At 42.9% G+C, this 27,949-nt stretch overlaps 2 protein-coding genes across 4 annotated transcripts in view; both read left to right on the top strand.

The window, feature by feature from the left end:
* Positions 1-530: 530 nt before the first annotated feature.
* On the top strand, positions 531-10,815 carry rbm14b (RNA binding motif protein 14b). 3 transcript variants are annotated; one of them, XM_038730754.1, is made up of 4 exons: positions 531-635; positions 2,238-2,590; positions 2,962-4,024; positions 4,339-10,814. In XM_038730754.1, exons 2-4 carry the CDS (start codon positions 2,242-2,244, stop codon positions 4,649-4,651), a joined length of 1,725 nt encoding a protein of 574 aa, XP_038586682.1. In that variant the 5' UTR covers positions 531-635; positions 2,238-2,241; the 3' UTR covers positions 4,652-10,814. The 3 variants fall into 3 exon arrangements, with proteins under 3 accessions (XP_038586682.1, XP_038586684.1, XP_038586683.1); XM_038730756.1 differs by having other exon boundaries at positions 2,983-4,024; XM_038730755.1 differs by lacking the exon at positions 531-635 and adding an exon at positions 1,830-1,894 and having other exon boundaries at positions 4,339-10,815.
* Positions 10,816-11,622: 807 nt separating this feature from the next.
* actn3b (actinin alpha 3b) overlaps positions 11,623-27,949 on the top strand; it is a 35,572-nt gene continuing 19,245 nt past the window's right edge. The window contains exon 1 of the mRNA XM_038730751.1: positions 11,623-11,757. Within this exon, the coding sequence (XP_038586679.1) occupies positions 11,623-11,757 (135 nt within the window). The remainder of the gene's footprint in view (positions 11,758-27,949) is intronic.

Here is a 27,949-nt window from a genome sequence, read left to right on the forward strand (position 1 = left end):
TCCTTTAAATATCAGAAATCAGTGAAAATATCTGTATTTTTCAGAGCCGAAAGTTTTGCCTTGAAATAATCTTCTTTTTTTGTCCCTCCATTAATCCAAAAATATACTTGCACAGTATATTGTATGTATATACAGTAATATAAATCAGTGAAAAGTAGATGCTGGAATCTGGTGCTTTTGCTTGATAAATGATTAACATTTTTGCTGATTCACTTTCCAGCACTACTTCAGTGTGTAAATCTCTGTCATACAATGCCCGCATTAACAGTAATTTTGCACTTATCTGTTCTGTTGTTAAACAAATGTGTTTATTTTTTTACCATGGCCCATAATGAGCTCTTTAATTAAACTCACTTGTTGCCTGTCTCTTTGGAGCAGAACCCTGTAGCTATGAGGTAGCTTTTAATTATTCTGGTGGCTCTAATACATTAAATGGGCTTACACTGGCTTTGTGCACGCATACTGTATGTGCTTGAGTCATTTTATGAGTGGTTTTTGTGAGGATTCAGCATCCTCCGGGTGCTGCAGCAGCAGCAGCAGCAGCAGCCGCCCTCCCCCTCTGCAGCCTCTCCAGCAGTATGCCCGACATGCAAACGGAAGCAGGCGCTACCATTTTGAAACGCAGCACCGCCTAGGTAAGATGGTAGATCCTTTTATTTAATCGCCTTTTCTGCAGTATTATTCTCATCTGAGCCGCATGGGATCTAATAATTCCTATTGGTCTTAAAGCTGAAGTGTTTTCCACTGGTATGTTTTAGCGACAAAGGCTGTTAGACCGTGTTGTTGCACAGGAATCACTCGCGGCTACACTACTCAGTCCTGTGCGGAAAAATGATTGTTAACGTTACATTGTATCGATCCCTTATTGAGAGCCAGTTTTTTTATCAGGTATTATGTAGTTTGTCGCCCTCGTTGTATATTACAGCTTAAAACAAGTGGTTTTGTTTATTTTTTCTCCCATGCTTGTTTTCGCCGTGGGACTTGTTTTGCTTTGGGCGCCCGGGGGAAACCAATACCCATCCTGTCTTGCCATTCACATTTATAAAGCGAACGTGGGCAATGCCATTAAGCTATCTGACGTGTCTAACCAACTTAACTTGTGTCTTTTAGTCCATTTTTTCGCATTTAAATGAACCGAGCTGTGGAAATGTGTTGACTCAGCGTCGTGCTGCGTCATCACAAAACCAGCTTCCCCCTGGTTATACCTCAAACGAACCCAGTGTTACTGCAGCAGCCATATCACAGGGGGTTACTCTCATGAACATAGTGTTTTAACACTAAAGCAGATTACTTGCATCTCTTTTGACATGTTTTCTATGAGCAGCAGCGGTAGGAGGTGTAATTGAGCCAGTGGCAGCTGGCTGGAGCCCTAAACCAAAAAATAGAAATGTCATTCTCTGGTGTCATGTTCCAGTTTGACCTTTGATTTACAACCAGCCATAACGGTTGTTCAGGAGATGGAAAGGTGTTGGCCAACCTGCAGGAACGCTCCAGTTTTACCTGTATGTCCAGAAGCCTGTGAGGAGGAAATTTAGGAATGTTAAAGCAGCTTTTTCAACACTAAGGGGCCATGTTGTCTAAAAGTTTGTATTATCATCACTGTAAATGCCATGTGAGGTGATGCACTCTGCTCTCACTTGAAGGTATTGGTGTAAAATGCTCCTTTCCCGCTGGCCCTCTCCTGTGTATGAGTGTGACTCATAGCTGTTTCGTAATGGAGGAACAGCCACCTCGAGTGAGAATGAGATCGTCTGCACAGAGATCTTTAATTCGATCCTTTAGGTGCCTTTGGCTGTTATTCACAGACATACTCTGTGTCCTTGTTCCCTGTAGGGAAACCCTCTGCTCTGTTTTCCTAATATGTGTTTATCTGACCCAAGCGGTCAGATCACAGGTAAATGTGATGTCTGTGTGGTTTTTGATTTATGATATTTGAATGTTAATCTGGCTGCTCATTCACGCACTGAGGTTCTTTGTCAAGAGAGTGTATGTATAACAGTTTCCTTGAAGTTTATGCATTTTTTTTATTTGAGTGAATGCTGCATAGTGTCTTACATGTGTTATTGATGTACCCCCCCCCCCCCCCCCCCCCAATAGGTGGTTCAGCTATGTGCCTGTGTACTGCTGCAGTCCACCCCTGTTTTCAAATAATTGCATAGCCGATAGTTGTACTATGTAGTTAATCCCCTCACTTATCTCTAACTACAGTCAAGTACATCACTTCTGTTTCTCTGCAGCGCCATGGACAAGAGCAACACAGTGAAGCTCTTCGTGGGCAACCTGGCGTTGGACACCACCCAGGAGGAGCTGTCAGCCATTTTCGAACCCTACGGCCAGGTGGTCAGCTGCAGCGTGCTGCGGCAGTTTGCCTTCGTCCACCTGCAGGGTGAGGGTGCCGCCGAGCGCGCCATCCGGGAGCTCAATGGACGGGAGTTTCGTGGACGAAATTTGGTGGTGGAGGAGTCGAGGGGAAGGCCATTGCACTCCACCAAGGTGTTTGTGGGTAATCTGAGTGGAATGTGCACCACTGAAGACCTGCAACAGCTGTTCCAGACATTTGGAAAAGTTCTTGAATGTGACAAAGTCAAAGGTGAGCGAAGTCCCTTGTAACATTTGACTTGTTTTAAAATGCTCCCAGTCACATCATACTCAAGTTGTGCTTGACGTAAGAAAAATTGTGGAACTAGTGTATGAGTGAAGTCATGTTGTAGTGCAGGTAAGAGATTGATTCTGAGACTTATTCTTAGTGTTGAGTTGCTGAGAGATTATGAGTGCTACAGTGTGTTAGTCTGACTATGCGATGTCTCAGTGTGCAAAACAAGATAAACCCCCACGTCCTTGTTGTAATGATGGAAAGGAGGTTTCCTTTGGCACAATTTATACTTTTTCATAGAAGTAATAAGTAAGTGCCTGTGGCAATGCCACTGTGATGCTAACTGTTGTCCCTGCGCTCAATGACAGCCAGGCATTCCTCTTCTGCAGGCTATGCCTTTGTCCACATGGAAAACAAGGAAGATGCACTCCAGGCCATCGAGGCCCTGCACGGCACCTCGTTTAAAGGCCGCCCCCTGTCTGTAGAGCTGTCCAAGGTCCAGCCCAGCAAGCAGGCACCTACAGGAAAAATCCCCTGTGTTAACTGTGGAAAGCAGGGCCACTATGCTGGAGAATGCCCCGTGGGGAAGCCTTCTCTGGAGCAGTACCAGAGTCAAGCAGCGGTTCTGGCTGCTGCCGCTGCTGCCGCCGCCGGCCTGCCACTACAGGTCCAGCAAAGTGTGCACAACTCTGTCTACAACACCTCCACCTTTGACCCGACATATGCTGCTCTCACTGGGATCACTACAGGCACACGCACTGATGGAAATCCGGTCAATCCAGCTGTTTATGGTGCCCTTGCCAGCCAGGTGTATGGTGCCAATGTTGCCAATCAGCTTTATGGAACGATGGCCAATCAGGCAGCTCTTACATCAGGTGCCACACACCAAATGTACAGCTCTATGACCCCTAACATCTACGGCCAGATGGCTGCAACTCCGGCCGCTGCAGCTGCTGCCGCTGCTGCCTACGCGACTCCGGTTTACACCCCAACTATGGCCAACCCCCCTGTCTATCTGACTGCTGCACATGGATTAGAAATGCAAACAGCAGCGGCCGCAGTCAACCCTGCCTACACAGTAGCTCAAGCAATTTATGGTGCGGCCACACCAGCCTACGCTCATATAAGCGCCATGGGAGCAGCGGACCATACTGCAGCCATCTTTGAGGCAGCCAGGCAGGCACATTACTTTGCCCAGGGCCAGCAGGTTGTGGCTGAGCAGCACTCAGCGGCTGCTGCTGCCGCGGCTGCTGTGGCAAAATCTGGTGAGAGGGACCGCAGTCCCCTACGGAGGTCGCTACCTCTCTTACCAGACCCAGTGATGAAGCCGTTCATGTACCAGAGAGCCAAACCACGCCGACCCCTGCTCCCCACACCAGCTGGCCGAGCAGCAGAAGAGGCAGCAGAGGCTGCAGAGGACCCCATGGCCAGGTAGGACATGGTCTTTCTCTTTACCATCTGCTATGCAGTTCCCCTGACACAATCCCAGAGAGAGCAGAGATTCAGGATCTCTACTACTTTACTTTCCAACTCTTTACCTCTAGGAATCTGATTCTTGCTTGTTTAAAGTCATGCTTTCAATCTTCTGGGCACATTCCTCATGGCTGAATTATGCTGTTATGTTTTTTGTTCACTTTATCACACTCTTGTTACTCCCAATAAATGCCTTTATTGACCCTCTTCCTACCTAAACCCTCCTCTCCCTACCATAACCCATCTCTGTTCCCCTTCCTCCCTACTCGTAGGTACTATGCAGAGTACTACCAGCAGCTGCAGCAGTACCCCCAATTCCAGTATGCCTACCCACCACCAAGCACAGTGACAGCCATCCCTGGAATGCCGGGAGTGTCTGCAGTCCCTACAGTATCCGCGATGTCTGCCCAGTCAGTCGCCACGCTGGACGCCCTCAGGCCAGTGGTCCCCACCGCTGCGGCAGTGGCAGCCGCCATGGCTGCGCCCAGGGTGTATGAGCCGCCGTTGCCGCCGCCCACGCGCAAGGAGGCCATCCTCCGCCGCCCCGAACTCTCCCTTCACACGCCTGAGCCCCCATTCCGATAGTCGCACACAACTCTCTGCCCCTACCCTTTCCTCTTTGCCCTGAACCCCCCCACACCCCTGTCTCCTTTTCCACCCCAAACCTTGACCACCTTACAGCAGCTGTATGTGAGTGTGTGTGCATCTGGGGGCTCTTAAGTGTGTGGGGTGGGGTTTGAAACTGGGGGGCTCCTTGGTTTATTAACCTGCTTTACGAGGATCAGCTGACCTTGGTCCTGTTTGTGCGCACACACAGTGCAGCCATGAAAGGGAGGCTCCCATCTGTTGCACGGGCATTCTTTGTGCTTCTCAGTTTTACTTTTAATTGTGCCAGTCTCACACTTGTGCCAGTATTAGACTGACCCAGTCAGTCGTTTCATATGCCTTTATTTCCGCAACCCAGTTATGATTTTCTACGGCCAAATCTACGATAAGACATTGGTTTATGAACCAGTCATCAGCCATCCTCCTTAGGCCTAGATGATCAGTTAGGGCAGCTAATTTGAAACCTTTTTTGCCTTATGTTGAAGAGTTTGATTTGTAATGTAATCAGATGGGAAGTCAGATAGACACACATTGTGTACTGGCTGCATTGCACTGTGTCCAACAGTACCAAGGTTGACGTGTTTTAGGGGGTGTTTGTCTTGAATGTGATGTGGATGTAGTATGTGTGAAAGAGAGAGAGATGTATATGATGGCTCCTGACCATGCAGCGCACAAACGCAGCAGCAGACTGCACCTTGCAGAAAGAAAAAAAAAAAAAACGTAAAGCACACATAATACGTACTGTAATGTATGTTTGGATCTCTCCTTGACCCTCTTTCCCCCACCTGTACTCTAACTAACACTGGAAGACACTGCTTCACCTCTCTTTCTCTTTCTAACTACAGCTGCCTACCTCTTACTGTAAATTTCAGTGTAGAGTCTATTCTATTATACCATATTCCACACTTTTCACCCGGTCAGCAGTTAATTTCCTGCTCCTCGTAAAAGGTACAGGGTCAGCAGTTTAGGGAGGGAGGAGCCGGTTTTTAGTGACAATGACTTTTGTAGATATTCTGTCCTCATACATGTTCAGAGGCCTTTTTTTAAAAATAGTGTTTTGTTTGTTTACGTGTAACACAAGTCATCCTGGGATGTAATGAATTGTAAATCGAAAAAAACCCATGTGTGACTACTGAATGAGCTGTTTACAAAGGATATTTACACATCATCCTATTGGGAATCATATGTGACAAGCTCAATTATGTGCCTATAAGCTTTGAGTGAAGTGCATTAAGAGGAGGGACCCCCCCCATTTTAAGTGCTTATGACTTTTTAATAATTTCAACGGGGGGTAACAGGAGCCCTCCTGAGCTTAGTATCCAGAAGGCGAGCAGTGAAGCTTTCTCGTGGACTTGTGTTAGATTTGTTTCATATCATAGGGTTTTTAAAAAGCCACAAACTGAGCCTGACAGGTTCATATTTAGCTGCTGGTTTTAAGCAGGAATGATAGTGATAGCACCAATGAAGTGAGAGATGGGGCAGTGACTTCCAGTTGCCCCAGCTATCCTACTTTTTTTCCAAATACCAGACCTGCTTCAGATTGTAATTGCAAAAAAAAAGTTTAGTGTCTGTTTTTATTCCAGTTATTGGATCTGATAGGTGGGGTTTGCTACATCAGGAATAACAAAAGCTTGACTTTCAAGGACAGGTACCTTTTTTATTTAATTTTTTTTATTCATGAACTTGTCCTGAATGGCAAATCCCACCCATTTGGTTCTGCAATCACTTAAAACAATCACTTGGGAGTTTTTTGCAACTACTATCTGACAGCAGTCTGATGCACACACAGACATGCCCTCTGAAATCACCTTACTGCCTCGCTGTCCCCCCCCCCCTCTCTCCCCTGTGTGGTTTTTAGTGGTTAAGTGACTTTTGCATCTCACAGTGTAATCTTTCTGTGTTGTATATACAAACACATACCAGTTGCATCCTTTGTAGAATTATGTGGTTTGCGAAATGTCTTGTTTGCCATGTTTGAGACGTTATTTTTTAGAGAGGTATTTTAATTTTTGCCTTTTTTTTTTTTTAGGAAAAGACAAAAAAAATCAAAAAACAAAATCAGCATGCTTTTTAATTGAAAAATATGTATACTATAATCATTATTATAATAAAGAATGTTTGGCTTACTACTGTGGTAAAAGAAAGCAAAGGGTTTGGACATTTCCCCTTCTTGTTTATGTTGTTCTTCTCCACTATCTGTTTCTCTTGTGTAAAATGACCACCAGACCCATTTGACTGGGGACCCAGTGGGAGACAGGTGTAGATGCTGGCCCAGCTTTGCTCTCTTTGGTCAGGGTAAGTGCGGGTTGGTGCTCCTTTCTCTCTCCAGCCTCTCAAACTGGGTGCAAACCAAAATTTCTGTGAAGTGGTTTGCACTTGACCAAATGCACTTCAGTATTTCATTTTGGCAAGAAAGGCTTGGTATGGTCTTTGTAAAGTGATTTTCCTGCAGAGAGGATATTATACCCACTCTGAAATCATGTTGAGAGCTGGGGAGAGGCACACAGATAGAATGGCCTGGGTGCATTTTGATCTGTGGAGCAGTCCTGTTCCTGGGGTTGATGGGTGTGCGTCTGGTCTGGTCTCTTCCTGCTGCACCAAATTCTCCCCCTCCGTGTGTCTCTGTGTCCACTCTACTCTCAGACCTGCATGTGTGATAATCTGTAACTCTGCCGCAAAAAAAAAAGCCCCGCGACAGTCCAGCTCTGAACTAACTATCTCAACTGAATTAGGTCACCGTGCCACCTGGAACGGCCAGCGTGCAGCCGTGCGTGAGCGTGGCGGCGTGAGCCATGGGGACAACTTTTAAGCGCGATGCCACCGCAGTTGGGACTTGTTCTCTCTCTCTTCACCACCAAGGTAAATAAAAAAAAATAAAAAAATAAAAAACCGAAGCAAAAGCACTGACCTCTCCTCTCCCCACCTGCCGCCCCTCCTTTGACTGTGCCTTGACCAAACACCCCCCCCCCCATCACCACCTGTCCCCCTCTCCAACCCCGTAACTCCTCCTCAGCTGCAATGGCAGTGCAATCGGTGGGGGGGGGGCGGTGGTGTGGGGCTAAGACCCCTTCCACAAGACTCAAGAGTCCTGTCTCGCATCAGCATATAAGGCGACTGACTGTGCCCTCTGTGTCCTTCGTGTGTGTGTGTGTGTGTGAGTGAAAGAGAGGATGAGTGAGTGAATAACAGAGAGAGAGTATGGATGTCTAAAGATCTTTTTGGGTGGTGTTTTATTGATTGGTGAGGCTTGGCACATGCGGACACACCCTTTCCCTTCCCGCTAGTCAACTCCTCTCCACCGCCGTATTCGCCGCCCTTACCCCCACCACTGCCCCCCACCCTCTCTTCCTCCCCCTCCCTCTTTCCTCGTCCTCAACCCCACCCTACTGTCCCTATGCGCCTCTCCTCCGCCGTTCACACATACACAGCGCTTTTTTATTCCGCCGCCACCGCCGTCGCCACCTTGGATCTGGGTTCGTGGCTCTGGCTCGGACTCAACTTCCCAGAACCACCCACCTGACCTTACCTCCCCATCCTCCTTACCATAGAGGCCTGGGCGTGCCAATGGACAGTGTATGTGTGGTGGCCTGCCACCGGAACATGACACAGAGAGACTTCAATGTTGGACAAGCCGCTTTGCTAAAACTGTTGAATGCTGGGTTTGCTCCACATGGCTGTGGAAGGGATCTTAACTCCTGTTTCCCCAAACTAACTTAGCTCCATTACATCTTAAGTGACAAATCACCTCAAACTATGGAACCTCAAACAATTCTTACCTTTAGGTCCCTCACAGCCTGTGTGCCAATCAGAAACGTCCTATAAGATAGGCCTAGGTATGAGGCCAGTCTGACCTGTAGATTCTCATCAATCTCAGGGTTCCTATAGGACTTTTCTGGCATGGCAGCTCTATTTCTGTAATACTGTGATCAGCTGGACTGGCTGGATATGCGCTCTTAAGTGACTTGTATGTGTTTTTACCTGTAAAGAGTGTCCATGTGCCGAGATAGAGAGCTTAACCCTCACACATGATCCCACACTTGTGGACGTTTAGTATGTCAAATGAGTTGTCTGGCATTTGCTCTGACAGCTGCAAGATGGAGTCGAGACAAAGAGGGCGTTGCCTTCTGTCTGCCTAGCAAACAAAGGAAAGGGAAGGCGAAGGAGTGGAATGAATAGTTGATTATAAGGTGAGTTGGTAGTGGAAGGATCCTCTTTCCGAAGCTGCTCCCTAACCTCACCTTCCTGATCTTGTAGGACCCTGTTGTTGCCTGTCATAGTATATACAGTATCTCACGAAAGTGAGTACACTCCAGACATTTTTGTAAATATTTGATTATATCTTTTCATGTGACAACACTGAAGAAATGGCACTTCGGTACAATGTAATGTAGTGAGTGTACAGCTTGTATAACAGTGTAAATTTGCTGTCCCCTCAAAATAACACATCACACAGCCAGTGTCACATGAAAAGATATAATCAAATATTTATAAAAATGTGAGGGGTGTACTCACTTTTGTGAGATACTGTATATACTGGCCATAATCTTATTCTAAAAGGGGCCATCTTTACACTGGAGATTTAATTATCCGTAGTGTATCCTGATAATGCAGCTTTGACTCTCAGGAGTCAATTTCTGAGTTTACTAGTGCAGAATTCCACGAAAACTGATGTTGCATTTCCAGACACTGTGTGTTCCCGAGATAAATGAAAATGTAATCCCTTCAAATAACTGTACACGTAGTCAGGAAAAACAATGCAACAACAAGTCAATTTCATTAGAATTACCCTGAAAAAAATGCAGCTTTCGAATGAGTAGATCAAGGGCTGGCGCTCTTCCCCCGGCCTCCATGATCAGGGCGTGTGGTGCTCCAATTTTTTATCCTCCACTTTCCCAGCTCCTCACTAAAGGCTTCTTTGGGTGCTTGCGAGTCTGGGCTTCCCGTGCTTGGGTGAATGCAGCCATGCATCTTTAACCCCACCCTGCTCTGAATTTACAGTCACGCTGTACTGACAGCCAAAGCTCACTGCAGCCTCCTCCCAACCCCCCCCCCCCCCCCCCCCCCCCCCGCCTTCTGTGGTTTGGACGGCTGAAGAACTATAATCCAGATGCTCTGTGTGCACTGTGTTGTGTTGTTTTGATGGGATCCTACAGGTTACATCTGTTCTCCTGCAGCAGGTTTTCAGCTGAGCATGTGCAAGTGTGTGTGCGCGTGTGCATCTGGAACACATTCCGGTTTGTTTGAGCCCATTGACCGTATTGCCTTTTTGAGTTTGTTCACATTCAGTAACCTTGACTATTCTCTGTGCTCCTCTAGCACAGATGTGGATTACATATCAGACTCAACTGCTGCTCATTTGTTCTTCAGATAAAGATGCTAGGGTCATACCTCAGCCCTTACCTCATCTACAGGTAATGGACACAACATGAACACCAGCAGAATCTAATGTAGTTCAATACAATATCCCTACATTTATTAAGAAACAATGTTTAGTATCTGTTGAGAATTGGTGGTATAATAATGATTCATTCTTAATGCTGCAGGGTGTCTTGGCGTGCATTACATTGTAAGGTGTTCATTTTATTTCGTCCATTTCCTGTCAGTCTTTTTCCGTGGTCCAAGTTCATATTGAAACTCACATAGTTTCATGATGTTTACAGTCATCAACCCTTTCCGATTCCCTCAGCTCAGTAGTAGCACGGTAATGTACCCAATGGTAACCCCAAATAGTCGCACAGTAGCTAAGCTTCTTCAAGTAGGTTAATGGACCAAGCCCAGTGTAGTTACATGTCAATGTCTGATTAATTAGAATATAAATCATTCTAGTTTCCAAAGATACATCAGGGATGACGGAATAATGTGTCACCTCGAGAGGATAGCAATCTGGATCTGCTCATTTCAAGGAAATTTGTTCCAGCACAAATTCAAATGGGATGGGGGGGGGGGGGTGATGAATGTCATATGAAATCGTTGAATCAACCTGTTTACTGTGAATGATGACAAATACTGATATAAACATTAATTATACTGTAAGGTTGTGTATGCATATAGATGCCTTTTTAATCTGTATTTCTGAATACGTTCTGAGGCATTTTTCAGTCTGCATGCAAATCATGAATAAATTTATTTTTTTCTTGTAAAAGTGCCTGATTGTTGTTTGTCTCAAATAGAATCAAAGACACATAATTCCTTGAATATTTATTGTTACTCTTTTATACCATTTAACATATTTTATGAAAATAAGCAGAATAAACTGTGTGTGCTCGTTCTCAGCAGTGTGCAATAAGATGGTTTGAGGTGCTGTCAGTCTCTGCAGAACAGGCCCAGGGATACTTTGTCTGGAGCCTAGAGAGCTCCAGAGGGGGGACCTTTTCAAAAGTTCTTAAAGGACTTAATGTTAACTATTTATTTTGGTTTTTATTTGAGATTCAGTTCTTTGATCCTGTTTCCCAGGAGAGGTAGGCTGAAACTACAGAGACCTGGGTTTGCCATTGAGGGTCACTAACAGCAACAGGTGCATTGCACAGGCCATAAAAACTTCTCTGGTGCAAGGGGGCGTAATTGACATCCCTCCACACCACTCACAAGCCCTTAACCCTGCCCGCGGGAGATTACCCCGCCTTTAACACCTTTTTAGGGTCAGAACTCGATACCCAAGCTGTCGGTCCCCATATTTATTGGGGTGCGGTCACGTGTGTCACTTTTGACCAGGAAAGGAGCACCGGCCAGCAGGGTCTTCTGGTAGTGGGAGCACCACCTCCGCACAGGCACCTCGCACCAGTGGAGTCTGTTCTCTGCAGCCCCTAACTGTCTCTCCCCCCGAAAGCGAGACCCCTCGTCTCAAGGAGGTTCTTGCCCTCACGGCGTCGTCGTCGTTTCGATTGCTGATTAATTTTTTTTTTTACTATAAACTGAGGGGGACGTGAGAAGTCCTGACAAAAGGCGGCACGATGACAGCTGTCGAAACCCAAATGACATACAGCAACTCCTACGTGATCCATCAAGAAGAAGCGTACATGACCCAAGAGGATGACTGGGACAGGGACCTGCTGCTGGACCCTGCCTGGGAGAAGCAGCAGAGGAAGGTAGGTTTGGATCTGGAGGCTCTGAGCTTGCGAGTTACGCTGGTGCCACCGTGCGTAATTACGCACAGATTGACCCATGCCCTCACACTATCAACAAGTCCCTTTTATGCATTTTAACATAACAAAACGTACGGTTTCGTAGTCACAGGTCTCCCCATAATTTTGTGTAAAGTTTAAAACGGCCCAGCATGAAACAGGGCATGTGAGCCTCTGTTCTCGCAGCTGGCACTTACAGTCCTGCTGGAAGCTGTGTGGGCAGATATTTTAGGCATGGAAGTTTCTCAGTGTTGTCTTTCAGTTACCCCCGATTGCTTTGCGAAGACTGTCTAAATATAATACCACCCTCCCCCAGTCTGCCTACATTTAAATCATATATTATAAAACACACATGCATTTATCTGGGTTTTAACAATGTTGAAAAACAACACTAAATGCAAAGGCCGGTGTGAAGTTAAGGGAGAGAGAAACCTCGCCTACTTACAGTCATTTTGAATTGATTGATTGAAGTCAGTTTAACATCTATTTTAGGCCGAGATATGTAGCCTAGGTATATGTGTAATTTAAAATATACATTTTTTGCATAGAACAATATACAAAAGAACAAGCAAACCCCCAAACATACTAAAGCTAGCCGGGGGAGGAGCCCGTGTCCTGACGATTTATGCTTCCTTATCGAAAAATGCAACCTTAATGCAAACTGCTAACGCCTAACCCTAACCCTAACCAATAGGCATGCAAATAACTGCCAAGTAGCACATCTCCATAGGTAGCATAAATCGACAGAACACCGGCTGTTTCCAAGGCGACCAGCTGGCCTTGCCACGTGGAGGACGAGCTTGACAGGTGCGTTTAATGAGCTGTCAGAGCTAAAAAATCAACTGACACAGGTGACAGAAACAACAACACCCGCAAAGGTTAATACAGTTTTATAATTAGTCTAAATTTCCCCCTGATACATAAGTTGTCCTGCTACCGCAGTATTTCAGTTAAGTGGGAAGATGTTTATCATCCTTGGTTGGTTAGCTTAAGGCAACCTACTGGTTGATATGGCCGCCATGTTGGATGACCACAGTTGCCATCCTCCACCTCAGAAATCTTGGAGCCCAAGCTGAAAATAGCTGCCAGGTAGATATAATTTTGTACGGTTTAGAAATACCATTAAGTGTCAGACTTTGTGATACAACGCATAGTACAGATAGTAGCCTATTTTAGGCCTGGATATAGAGCAAGAATGCTTTACATTTTAGACCTGTACACTGATGATTAGCTCGCCAAGTAGGCTACATCAAAATCCCAGCTTGAACAAAAACAGTCAGTCTGTGGCACAAAGAGTAAAAAAGTTAAAAAAAAACTTGCACTTTGATGTTAACCCAAAACAGATGCCATAAAAATATGAATCTTTAAATAGTATAAATTTGAAAGATATATATATATATATATATATATATATATATATATATATATATATATACACACACATGAATTCATAGGTAAATTGATTAATCTACCTGTAGAAACAATCAGTCACTTCCTGTTTTGATGGTTATAACGCAGAAAACGGGTTAAAAGTCTTTCTTATTGTGAAGTAGATGTAATATGTTTTGTTCCAGTCGAATAGAAGAGTCTATCTGGCAATGTGGAAATGTCTTCAGAAATACTGTAAGTATCCTGTCAAAAGACGTGCACTTCAAACATAGGACAAGTCTCAAAATGCAAAAGCAGTTATTAACCAACATGACAGGAGAGGCACAAACTTGGGAAAAAAGCCAAGCAAAATAGCATTCGCACTTTTTCATCTATTTCTACTTAGTACAATTTAACTGTTGCTTTTTAAATTTTCTCTCCTTTTCTCTGCTCTAGAATGGCTGCACCAATGTTGGGCACTAATCAGATGATACAGACACCAATATGTATTTTGCATAGTCGTAGTTAACAATGAAGCTGTTTTTTTTGTTCGTGTTGCGGCTTTATCAATATTATCATAATGTCTCAATAAGTGAAATGTCAACAGTAAAAATACCCAGACTACTGTACTTCTATGCTGATGTATTAATGCATCTATACCAATTTATCGTTGATGTATTTTTGTGCTCCTTTCACCACAAGACAATTTCTCCATAGGGTTAATCTATTCTTATCTGATCTAATACAGTCTAATCTAATAACACCTAATTTGCACTATTGTGGTGCATTATAGCATAGTGCAGCACAGCAGCATTTTTAACATGCGTGTTCAGATGGTTCTTTGCAGTGAATCTGCAGAATCCCCCACCTATAGAGCCAGAGCACTGTGACAGGCTGAGAGACCTCAACAGATGGTATCAGAGAGAGATGGCAAGGCTGGTAGATATACACCCCGGGTTGGTTTCACAGATCTACAAATAAACATCTTCCTAAAAATACATTTCAACTTGCTCTGCTCCGACTTCCCTTCCTCCCTGCTTGCTTTCTTTCTATCGCTCTGACTCCTCTCCAGTCAGATCGAGAGCTTCCTCTTGCCACCATTCTTGAATTATCCCTTTGCACCTTCTTTCTTTTCCCATGGCACATCTTGTCTTGTTTTCCTGTTTGTTGTCTTTTGGAAGAGTTACTCTTTTTGTTGTCTCATGCTCCTGTCAATCTTTTGAATGTAAGATGATATAATAGGCCTTGAAAAAGCCAAGCGAGCCCCTCTCTTCAGTCTTCACCTCTCAGCCTCCCCAGGGGGAGTAGGTCATCGTACTCCATTGCTCTTCTTGGCATGTCAAATCTAGCTTAAGAAGCTGATATCAGCCCATAAATATAGCCAGTGCATCATTTTGAAGTGCAATGAATATGAAAGGAAATCCTCACACCAGCTGTTCTGCATTCTATCCTTAAAATTTCAGTGGAAAAAGCTGCTCACCACTCAGTAGTAAAGTGTTTGTCAACACACAGTGATGCCGAATCTGATACTGGACGTTTAGAAATAGTGTGTGCGCATGTCCAGTCCGTGCGTGTGTGTCTGAATTGTACATCTTGACATTGGTTTATATTTATCATGAAGCAGCTCTTGTAGATAAATGATTCATGGCTTGGTTTGGACAAGGACTCTTTATTTTAGTGTAGGTGTTAGATATTGCATCTAAGTGTGTCCGATGGGATGAGATCAGAAAGGACAGGAGTGATGAGATTTGGCTGCAACGCGTCTTGGCAATATTCTTTCTTCAAAGCAGCTGTAATCCTAGAAATAAGAAGGGTTTGGTTGTCAGGCTGATTCACGAGATGAGGCGAACAGGCCAGAAGTAGATGTTTCCATGAACTCTCAAAGCTTATTGATGTCTGCCTCACCCAGACGCTGTGCTGACAGCTTAGAGAGGTCTTACTCGAGTACATCTTCCAAATGTAGTCATCTTTTTAAGGGGGATCAATAGCGGGTTAAACTCTCACTGCACACACAAGACCATCTGTAATGTAGAACACGTGGCTGTTAATGTGAAAAAGAATACTTTGTTATAGTTGATAGATGCATGCTGGTGCACAATATAGACTTGCCACATGCTATAACTTCCATTCATATGTTTTAGTGTGGCTACTTTTTCTGTTTGTAAAACGTATTGAAATATTGAAAGTAAATAGGAACCATCAATACGCCAAACAAGTTCACCACTGTGACTAAAGTCATCTTCCATTTCACATAGTTTAAGAGTTCAGCTGCTAACTGACTAAGTGAACGACTGGCTGCCTAGCGAAGCTCATGCTATAGCAGTAACCTATAAATACCCATTACATAGGGTTATCAACAGCGTAATTGGCTCAGCTGACCTATTCGCCACATGATGAGTGCTCAGTATATACATCCATACATCCACAAACGTACAGAAGACATCACACTTCTCTCTTGTTCAAGTTCAAATAGGAAGTGTAAAAATAGTCACACCATGCTTTTGCTCAGTGTCATACATTGTTGTGTCATCAGTCTGGCTGATGAAGTGATCAAAGGCCTAATGATGGACATTTATATACAGTAATCCTCGTGCATCCCAATTCTGTGAAAAACTCCTTCAAAAGCAGATTGGGTTATTTCTCCATACTTTTTTGTAAATTAGATGCGCAGATCTTATCTCTAAATCTTATTATATTTCCAATAGTTGTTTTTTTTCCCCTGGTCTGTTCCACAGGGTGTAAAACGAATGAAGTGGGCAAAAGACTGATCAGCGTCAGATTCAAGTGTTATAAAGTCATATTCAGTAATGTGATATTTATCCACTCGACCTAATGTAATGTCCCTCAGTGTGGGCGAGGAGAGGTCTTGGTGTGCTGCGTAATCAAATCTATTCTTGTGTAATCTCATTTTACACTTTAACAAGTCAGCCAGTGGTGCGGCAGCCAGAAGGCAGTTATTGGTCTTACCTACTACCTGATGTTTTGTGAGACAATACTAAAACACCGCCTCTCCTCGGGAAATACACGGACAGTGATTTGCATTAAAGCTAGCTTTCGTCACTGGGTGATGGCTATCTGTAAGCGTAGCCTGTGGACATTTTTTTTATGAATGTTTTTTTCTAAAAAGATGTCCAAACAGAAATATAAAATCATAGCAAGTGTGAGACATTTTTGCCTTGAAGCCCAATTAAGATTTCCATTTTTCTGTTAATGTTGATGGCACTACATGAAAACATGGAGGTCTTTATCCTTTACCATTTTCCTGATGTCCCGGCGTCAAGCTCACAGTTAAACTGAAAATACTGTACTCACGTTACCAGTCAGAATGAATTTTCCATGTGTTCCCTTCTCACTGTTGCGTAATAATGTATCATATAGGTTACGTTCTCTTATCTGAGATGTGATTTATTCAGCCAGGTCTATTTTTAGTGGATGAAATCACATTATTTTAATGTAAATTGATGAAAGGAAGGAAGGGAGACGCACATTTTTCAGCGAGCACAAGGAACAGCTCAGAGACATCTTTACCTCCTCTCAGTCTCAATTTGCACCATTAGCAAAGTAATTGTAGAAAGGATTAGACCTGCTTCACTGAATTGTCCTCTCTGCCCATCCTACAGTACTGAGTCCCAAGATGCAACTTGGAGAGGAGGGCATTTTAGATTCCCTCCCATGATTCACTCTGTCAGGGTCATGTGATCCAAATGCAGAAACAGTTTAGTTAAAATATGATGAGGGGTCCAGAGACCAGGAGAGCACACAGAGTCTTTGAGCAGCTAAAATTAGACCGCCGAGCAAGAGTGTGATTTTTCTAATACCAATATTTAACATTTGTAAATAAAGAAACAAACAAAAGAAGACAGGACTTTGGAGGGAGCACTGGACTGGAAGGATACTGTCAGTCTGTTACAAAGTAATTAAGGTGTCTGGAGTACCCTCCAATGCACATCGCTCGCAGGCCTCACAAGAATATATTCAACTCATCTTAGACTTCTTATCTATGTATTTGAAATGATTAAATTATGTTTAATCATGTTAGAAAATTCTCTATTACTATTCCTACAATCCCACAACAGGAGGTGTTAGTTCACTGTCCAGTAAGTAGGAAACTTTGCCAAACTTTTAAAGTATATTCCAGGTGAATTGCGTCAATATATTAGCATTGATTAGCACATGGCACTGTATCTGCGTTGTGCGATACATGTAGAGAGTAGGTGTACGAGGGTTAAACGTAAGTGGAGAAGTGGGAGAGCTTTTTTTTTTTTGAGTCAGATCAAGTAGCAGTTACTATTCCAGAAGCTGTGTCCATGTAGGGAGGCTTCTATAAACTGCTTTAGTGCTCGCGCAGGAGCCCTGGGAGGCCATAGGAAGGGCTGAGGTGTGTGTGTGTGTGTGTGTGTGTGTGTGTGTGTGTTTAGTTATATTCTTCATGTGCTGCATTTTATTTGCACAAAAGTGTGTTTCTGGTGAGTTTCGTAAGCGAGGATTGGGAGAGAGTTTGAAGACAGAGAGTTGTAATGGCGAAAGCGAACACACAATACGATTCAGAGATTGAGAAGCCACCGGGTGAAAGTAGAAATGATGATTGATGGGCTGTGAGAGCAGCCATCTTGATCTGATCAGAGCAATCCTGTGGGGCTGTAAATAGAATAAAAGGTTGCATTAGAAAATTGCATGGCTGACTGTGAGGTTACTTCCAGTACAGGAAGGTCTCCAGATTTATGTTGGTGCAGAAAAACTAAACAAAAAATAAAATAAAGCAGTCTGTGGTGTCAGCAAAAGCAACCATCCCAGTTTTAGCTATGGTTCTTCATCTGGCTCAGTGCTGGTGTTAAAAATGGAGACTTGCGTTTATGAGGAAGCAGAGTGCCACAAGCTGCCGAGTCTGTGACCTCGGTAACAAAAGACAAGGAGAGGATACACGACCAAACACCTACAAAATGTCACCTCAGGTGCTAATGGTGTCAGACCCAAACGCTGCATTTACATTGTCAACCATTCAGTTTCCTGTGGCATAAACTGAACACTGAACCTGTCTTTATGAAAAAAAATCAAGCTCATTACGCTGAATGCTGGCTGCATGCAATGGATATTTATAGGTAGGAGGTAGCAGAAGTTACAGTCATCATTTGGAAGTCTGCTGAGATGATGGGTCTCTTATAATAGGACTGAGGTCATGAAGATATCATTATGTACTTTTATAATGGCTTAAAAAGTTGCAGTAGCAAAATGTTAGCAGAATGCCATAATATTTAACTTTATCCAACCTTGAGATGTAACTATATGTATTTTACTTCATAGTTAATAGCAGCATTTAAACATAAAACTGTCCTCCACTTTGTTTAGTCAATAAGTGCCAGAAAATGCTGTTAACACTCCGGGCTGGTTCATTTAAAGTGAAACATTTTTTTTAGGTATGCTACAGGTGTCACAACGTTGCAAGCAGCTCTCAATGGACGCTAAACAATGACTTCCTGAATGACAAGGTATATAGCAGCAGTCACAGGTGGTCAATCTGGAGTCACTTCAGTTTCAAGTGTACAAATAACTAAATTAAATAAGAGCTGCAAGATCGTCTGAACAAAGCAGAAATGTAGCTGGGTTAGACGTTACTATAGAGAGCCTTAAATCAGTTTCACACCCAGGTCAATGTGGCTGTTTACATGGAATTAGCTGACTCTAGATTTGCCTGGACAGTTTTGCCTCTTATTTCAGAGAAAGAACTTGCCTTCTGAAATTAGACACAACCCTCCTCCTCCTCCTCCTCCTCAGCTAGCCGCACTGTCATAAATCCTCCACAACCACTTACACCAATTTATGTCTGTCGTGTCAGTCTCCGCAGTCCAGAACTCATTAAATGACAGCAGACTCTGCAGGCTGCTGCTGCCAACCATGAGCCTGTACACTCACCTTTATTCTCTACCATCGATCACACAGTCAGTCATTTCATCTGTGGACTTGTGTAACAAGAAAGTGGGTGATGGCAGTATTAGAGGGAACTATGGAAGATAAGGGTGATTGTGTGTGTGTGTGTGTGTGTGTGTGTGTGTGTGTGTGTGTGGATACCAAAAATACATCTTCTTGTTTTTTTCCATCAAAAAGACAATTGCTTTTTCTTTCTTGAAGATGGAATATGTTAACTAAGCTAGCAACATGGGTCTAGGGATGGCAATTTTGGTCCACCACTTTGGTCCAGACTGAAGTATCTGTGCAACTTTTGGAGGCATTGCCATTAAATCTTGTACAGTCCTTAATGGAAACCAGAGGATGAATCCTGATGACTCTGGTGATCCCCTGATTTATCCTCTAGCGCCACCATAAGTTTGACATTTACAGTTTGAGTGAAACAAATATTGGATGGATTGTCATAAAATCAAGTTTAAAATCGCTTTTCATTTCACGCCACCATCAGGTCAAAATTTCAGTTTGTTCACTTCTTTGGTTTATAACAAAATATCTGTAAAACAAATGGCATTCCCATCATCCTCAGCTGTACTTAGTGCTTATTAGCAAATGTTAGTATGTTAGCATGCTAAGCTAAGATGGTGAACAGAGTAGATATTATACCTGCTAAACATCAGCATGTTAGCAATGACATTGTGAGAATGTTAGCACAAAGTGCAGCCTCACAGAGCCGCTAACATGGCTGTAGACCTGGGCTAATCAACTATATTGCTTAGGGGGCCACATTTTCAGGTAGCTAGGGCCTGGGGGTCGGATATTCCCTTAGCTATTATTCTCATTATGTTGTACATTTGCTACAACACACCACCACGTTTTTAAAATTTTAATTTTACTATATAACAAAAGGAGCCTATTCACAAACTAAAAAAGAAAATAAATACGCCGTCTTTAAGTAATGAGGCCAAGCTGTGATTTAGCTCCAAAAGTATTCTACAAAACATCGTATCAGCGATTTGGCATATACTTTTGTAAATTCTGACATCGCAGCATTTCCTGTAAACATTTTTTACCCAAACTCTCACGAATCAGAAAGCACAGAGATGCCTAGCCGGCACGCCCGTAGGCTACTAATGAGAGAGACTACACCTTGACTTGCAGCGACGGCTGGTTCGACGAGAATTTGTTTTTATGGCGTTCATGTGAGAGAAGCTAGATTTGCAGATGACAACAGCACCATGCAAAGGAGGGCTTTCATCATCAATATGCTGGTTTGAAGGATTTATTGTGGCAAAAATGTCTGTTATTCACATGATTTTATTCTTCTTCAGGTTTTTAATTTGATTCTTTGTAAATCGAATCTGATCCACAAGTTGAATAGGCCTAATGTCTCTTGGTCTTGTTAGCCTTACTTCACAGTGTACCACGAAACATGCATATAAACTTGAATCACAAATATTTGAAGAGTTGTTCCTCTATGCGCAACTCCAATCTCTGTAATCTGTAAAACCCAATTTTAAATCATCCGCCCCCAAATAACATTCTTGGTGAAATTACATCCAATAAAGAGAGAACTAAATGCCATTTCATTCAAGGTGATACCAGAAAATAGGTAGTTATTTTCTTTAAATAATTGCCAAAGTCTTCACTGCTCTGTCCTTCCTGTTCATTCTTCTTCTTACCTTCAATAAATCCAACAATGTGAAAGATGTACCACAGTGTTCCTGCTCTTCCTGTCAGCATATCTGCTGCTTATGAAAAGGGAACACCTGCACATGTGCGCGCACACACACACACACACGCGTGTGCACACACAGAAACACTACTGTAGGGGCACATTGTTAAGTTTGCTGGCATTTCTGACTGGCATCATCATTCTGGTGGCACAGCAACCTGGAAGTGCATGTGGCGGTGGAACACAATGTAAGGCAGCATAATGGAGCAGAGCAGGACACAATGTTTCCCTGCACTGTGCCGAGGCAATTAATATGACGACGCAGACAGATGGTCGTGTCAAAACAAGTGATTGACTGAACCAGGTTAGCCATCCGTTGCCTTGTGGTGTTCAGCGGCGGACAGAAAATAAATAGAGTACCTGGGTTGTAGATGATGTGGCGCAGGATTGTCAGGCACAGTCACTGTGTTTCCATGCGACACAAGTCGTTTTGTTTTTGTCATAACCTTATTCCTCAGTGACACTGTGTTTGTGTAACGTGTGCTCTGCTTGCTTGTGTGCTGGGAATCAGAAATGTCGTCATAGAGGTGTTAACGTTAAAAGGCTGCAGGTGATCTGATTTGTCTGGCGTGTCTCTTTGTACAAAACTCCTTCTTAAATCTTTAAAACATTAGCGGTGCTCTCATTGTGATTGTGGGTGGAGGGCTGTTGTCATTCATCACCTGCTCCACCTGTTCTCACCTAAAATCCACTGTGCCTACTGTGTATCTCACTGGCATCTGGTACATGGTTGGTGCACACATACACACACTTCGACTAGAGGAGGTGTCCTAGGCCTTTTATCCTCTAAACTCAGACATAAATCCATGGATTTGCACTCAGTCATTGCACTGGAGGCCAGCGGTGGCCCTTTTGTCAGCAGGGTCTCTGGGATATTATCCTGTTAATCCTTCATGGAGATGAGTTGGAAAGGGAGGCTGATGAATTGATGTTGGGGATTGAGTCACTTACAGTTTATCCTGCTGAAAACTTTCAACTGATGTTCACATAATGTTCACTAAGATTTGATATGAGTAAGCTTCTATCTATTGGCCTGTTATCTGAAATGAAAGAACATTGTCGGTGCAAAGTTTTTGTAGTGAGAGGCATTTTGCACGCTCCTAATGCCCCCTCACGTTTTAGATGCTCGGAGCACTCTGAACGCCTCGAGTTGAAAAAACTTCAACTCCGAGCAGCAAAGCGCACAACGTCATTGCCAACTTTTCCCATTGTCTAATCGGATGACAGTAGTGGAGGACAAATTAGTGGTGGCTATTGCCTCATACCCGGCCGAAGTTACAGGATTTTACCAACCAACAGCAGGCCTGGAGGCAGATTATTGCGGTACTTGAGATGTGTAGTATATTTAAATAAAAAGGTAAAAATCTCTTTGGGTTGTTTCGGTTGGGCTAAGGACGGATGATTTTGTGGTTGGTTAACAGCTGTACTGCTTTTTTTTTTATTATTTATTGTAGGCTTCAACAAAAAAAAGACCTGCAAAGCGTGTTCTTTCTCATGTGGCCCTAAGCAGAAGTTGCCTGGTTTCCTCTTTATTTGAACTTTTCTGGGTTTCCTCCTACTTACAGTTCCATCTGCTAATTATTTTTTTTGTTTACAAACACACAAGCGAATCGTCACTCTAAAACACTAAACATCCATTTGCAAAACTTATGAGATAAATCTGTCAAATCTACAAATGAGGTTCCCGCCGGTTTAAATTGGTGACTTTTGAAGCAATGTTCACTGTCAGTGCTCAAGAAAAACTTACATTAACTTATAACTTATTTTCCCTTTTTAGATTGTTTAATTTGAATTGTTTTAACTATCCAGTATTTACAATAAAATGACAAAGATTAGAGAAGAGTCAGAAAAAAGCATCATTTTGTGTAGCACAGAAAGGTTTTTCCTATCTTGGTAAAAGGGATGGGAAGTTCAAGCAAAACTACTGGGAACTAGTTCTTCCATTCTTCAAATCATCAATCAAAAAATGTCTGTTATGTTTGGCCTCTGTTCTGGATAAACAAAAGGAAAAGCACTCTGAACCCATAGTTGGGAGCGCACTGGTTCCTTAGACTAATTTAAACTGGCTCGCAGCTGGTAACGTTAGTCTTGTATTGCCAGACCTATCTCCACACTTTGTTTTATTCATGGAGAGAGTAACAATAACACATTGAAGTGCATGCTCTGGTAACTAGCAGTCTGGACCGTTCTGCTGGTGAAGGATGGCAGCGAGACGTTCATACTGTAAACAGTAACTTTTATTTCCAGCAGCAAACACAATACACAACCTTAAATAACTGTTAGGCTGCAACCTGAGCATCAAGCCCATCTCACAGTGCTGTAGCGGACTGAACGTCCCACACACGTTTTAGCAACACCTGTCACATAAGTCAATTTTAAAATATATATATTTAACAACTTTTTTCAAAAGTGACCAATCCCTACTTGGTAATCATCTCGCACAAGTATATTTCACCCCCAGGTGGGAAACCACTGACCCTCGTATACTCATAATTGATTGAATTGGACGTTACTACCATCAGATCCTTGCCGTATGTGTAATAGCTGTTGAGACATTACGGGGGAACTGTCCCTGTGGCACCCGAGTTCAGGGCTCCAGGGCTGTTTGAGGAGGGGGGCGGGGGGGTATTTAAAGCCGACAAGGGGAAGAAGAGAAGGAGCTGGGAGGGAGGTGGGTTTCCTAAATGTCGGCGACACCTGTTTTGTGTTGTAACTCCTCTCCCCTCTCCCTCCACCATGGCCCTGTCACTTTATCCGCTGTTAAAACTCAGTGGAGGAATTCAGGGCGATTGTTGTTTACAAGTGAACCCTGAGGCAAGAAAGTGAGGTCAGACATGAAGTCAGTTAGAAAAACAAACATGATATGTGAGTATTACACATTATGGTGCTGCCACTTCACAGAGTTTGTCTTGCCGCAGAAAATAGTTCTGTGTGTAGGGTATCAAACCTCAGGGCTTTTTTTACTGTCCACCAAAATGTGTCCGTAGCACCAGGGATCAAAAACTGTCAAGTACTGAAAGCTGGCATCAAATGTCTGGTCAAGAACTTTTCTTCATTAAAATAGAAAAAGTGTTTTTTTATTTCTGGGAAGGTGTCAGTACAGAAATGTAGGTGAGTCCGCACTAGTAAAGATTTTAAATGTACCCAGCCTGAGTTTTGTTTTTATATATATATTGTATTTAGAATTTGTTAGAACTCCTGAACTGTTTGTGTTTTGTTTACGTTTATTATAGATATAACATTTTTGAGGTGCATAGAAAAAATGACCAGTTTAGGTGCAACAGTATGAAACTCAGCACTACATTGAGGTTGTAATCGTCCAAAAAGTCCCCATCACACACTGCAACTGTTCCTGTTTCCTCTGAGATGACAAGTGTTGACGAGAGTGTTGTTTGTCCACTCAGAGCTGATGCGGCTTTACGGCGGCTGTTCGAATCTGTCAGAAGTGTTATGGTTGAGGACTTACGTAAGTGGTGTCACAGTGTTGGTTTTTTTTCTTGCAATTTTGACGAGTGCAAATCCAGATAAATGTCATCATGTCAGCAGTTCTGTGAACTGTTATTGGCATCCATGTCTGAGTATTGTTGACACCACCCTTTTTGTGGAAGCCTCAGATGGATTGATGTTAGATCTCTTTGAGTTTTTACTGATGTGAGGAGCACAGTTGAAGAGTAGAGCTCAGCGTCGGAGCAGTTTCACTCCATCAGCCCTGACAGACGAGCAAAATTATGCTCTTTTCCTCCACTCGGTTATCTGCTGACAGATGAAGAGAGACTTACATTTCTCACACCTGCCTGTTAACTTTGTTCAGTTCATGGCGTCCTTCTGAGACTTTCAGAATGAGCAACGACAACAGGACGTTGCACGTCAGCCAACAATGTAAATGACAGTATTATAAATGAATTTTGAAAAGAAAACATACTTTTAAGTGTCTGTAGAGGATGGTCTTGAGTCTTACATTATTTACAGTATGACCTATATCCTGTTAACTTATGTACAACTTATGTACATACCACTATGAGAAATTTAGAAATATATATAATTCTGCAAAATAGTCATGTAAGCTTCTTTCAAATACTTTAAGATTTGGATATCTTATTTTGTAATAGAATTGATTCGTATTGCTTAAAAATCCAATAACCGAGATGAGCAGGTATAACAGTGCAGGGCTGCTGAGCCCTTTGTGTTTTGTGTCTCTCTTTTTAATAACTACTGACCTGTGGTTTGTTGACAGTGGGAGCTGCAGTTCTTTCACTGTGGGGGAAGGGTGCACATTTCCTTCTCTGTGCAAACACGTATTACTGTCAGACAGGTGGACTGAAGCGGCAGTGGTCCAAAATAAAAGAGCTGTTAGTACAACGTGGCTTAACTTAAACTTAAAGCTGTAACTTTGATTATTTATATTTGGGAGATTTATGTGTACAGTATTTGTTGAAAGTAGGTTTATTGATTCACATGCATTATTTATGTTCACTGCAGTATTTGGTAGTTTTTCAGCTCCCAGCTTCACATACTTCACATTCACTGTGATGTGATTACTGAGTGACTGAATCAAAATGTATTATCATCTACCTTTGAGAAGATTTTGTTTGCTTGCTCGTGCGTCACAAACATAGTGACCTTTATAAACAAAAGAGCACAGCGTTTTATGTGCTGCTATTATTGTGCACACTGAGTGCATGTGAGTGGGGCTGTGATTTGTTTATGTGGCATGTGTGGGGATGCGTGTGTGAGAGTCCAGGACACAACTTCTGAACAGGTGTTTGACAGCGGTAGCTGTAGTGGACAGGTGTGGATGGAGTCAACCTTGCAGGCAGACTATTTTTACACTAGCAGTGAGACATAAATACCTGTGTTATATTAAGACAAGGTACATATACTGTACATATACCGGCTGTATTTTAACTTGAACCCTTTTAAATATACAGTACTGTAGCATTTCACCCATAGTGACACATTGCAAATAAAGAAAGGGCAGGGAACAGACAAAAAGCTGTTGTTTATTCTTTCTCAGGCACTCTCTAACAATGTAGACATAACATGTATTTATGTTGGTAAACTAAATCGGCTTAAAATAATGATTTTGTGGGCTCAAGCACAAAAAGGGAACGAGTAGAAGACAATGAAAAAGGATACCTCTCTGCATCTTAAGTACCATGTCAGGACTTTTATTTAAACTAATTGGATTTGAAAGAATTTGGTTATGTGCTTAATGGTCAAAAATGCAATAATAGTGTCCTGTCTTAGTCCATAATACGCACACAAGATGATTCTCTAAGATACTTAACGTGGACATTATAGGCTTCAAACAGTAAAACGAATGACTATAGATTTTTGAAACTGCATTTGTGCCCCATGTGCCTCAGAATGAGTCAATTTTAAAAGCTCTGCTGATTGTTTTCTGCATCATTGACCTCATATTTCCCCTCAGATCAGTAGACAACAGTAGTTTGTGTCAACAGGTACAAAAAATGCACCAAGTCTTGAAACACAAACCGGTACAGAGATAACGGGGAACTGTAGATGGGTGTGTGCAGGCGGTGTTCCCTGTAAGCCAGTTTTCCTTCCAGACAAACACTACACCAGCATATTTCTCTAATTAGATCGTCCATCCCCTGATTGAAGGTGCTAATTAGGGAAATCGGCTACTGAAAACTCCTGTAATTAAATCTTCACACTCCTCTATGGCAAAAGACTGGACGCCAGTGAGGGAAAATTGCAAAGAGGTCAGGTGTAAATTAAGACTGTCTTGCAGGGTTATGCAATTATACATCTCATTAGCAGAAGTGTGAAGTCTGATGTTTTATTTTTTTGTCAAAGGATGGTCTGAGACCGAGAAAAGTGAGCTCTGTAAGTGCAAAGAGCAACCTGACATAGCAAGGAGCAACACTTAGTCTGTGCTAATGATCAGGTCAGCCACTGCTGAAGTGTGTGTGTGTGTGTGTGTGTGTGTTATGCCTTGGACTGGCACTACAGAGGTACATATCTGTAACATAGAGACGGGAAGGTTCATCGGCAGGAGGTCATTTTGTGTGCACATATATAATCCCATGTGAGACCGCAGCCACCCAAACAATGAGTCTTGACTTCAGAATGAAAGTTGTTTTTATTTTTTATTTAAACCAGGCTGGTCGCACATAAAATGACGCCAAATCAGACCAATTTTTACTCAGAAAGATCGACCAGAAAGGTTTCTGGTATTGATTGTAGTATATTTTATGATGACATTACAGTTGGTAGCACCTGGAGCTTTGGAGCACAAGCTTTATACACAATCGTGACTCCAAAGCAACAATGTTTTTGTTTTAGTTTAGGGAATTTGTCTCACTCCTTGTGTAGATCAGATGAGAGGGAAAAAGGCAACAACAATTGATTATTAATTATACTTGAATTTACAAATACAGTAATTTCAAAAAGGCTTTTTTTAAAATTGAAACAGGTTAGCCCTTATTTTCTGTTATTTGCTCCATCAAATTTTCCGAGTCAGCCTTCTTTTTCATCATCTGTAGCTATCGTAGTTCTTAAGATTCTCCCCAGAAGTACAAGAACCGTAATCCATGCGCTTATTTAAACCATAGCATGGCTAAAGGATACAGCTCAAAGTAGCCTGATTTTGTCCCCAATATTGTGAAGACCACACTGAGTTATATCACATCTGGATCCTCAATGTATTTTCTTTCTAACAGTGAAAAAGAGCTGCAAGTGCCTTTAAAATCTGATCACAAGGCAGCATTTGCCCTCTGGAAAAAACCTCTTAATATACACATTTTTACTCTAACCAAACTCCACCAGGGCTTTGCTGAGATAAAACATGAAGGGGATTGTTAAACAGGTCTGTTCAGAAAATGCATCTTGCTCATGGCTTCCCCTCTGAGGCCAGCAGCTGTAACTCCAGACAACGCTGTGGTTGCGTCAGCTCTTTGATGGACAGCCACAATAGCTGACATTATTAAGAGCTCTGAGCCTGTTCAAATGGGTGGGTGGGTGTGTGTGTGTGTGTGTGTGTGTGTATATGTGCACGTCAGCTGTATTGAGGGTCAGCAGCCCTGATTCCCCTTGAGGAGGGGGGGGGGGGGTGCAGCTATGACAGGCATTCAGCTGGGCTACCGTGACCTCATTTTACAAGCAGGACCTGTAAAAAGGCCTCGGCCA

This window comes from Micropterus salmoides, unplaced genomic scaffold (assembly GCF_014851395.1).
Source record: "Micropterus salmoides isolate LMB-PRFRI ecotype aquatic unplaced genomic scaffold, ASM1485139v1 Ms_hic_scaffold_2, whole genome shotgun sequence".
Classification (NCBI taxonomy): Eukaryota; Metazoa; Chordata; class Actinopteri; order Centrarchiformes; family Centrarchidae; genus Micropterus; species Micropterus salmoides.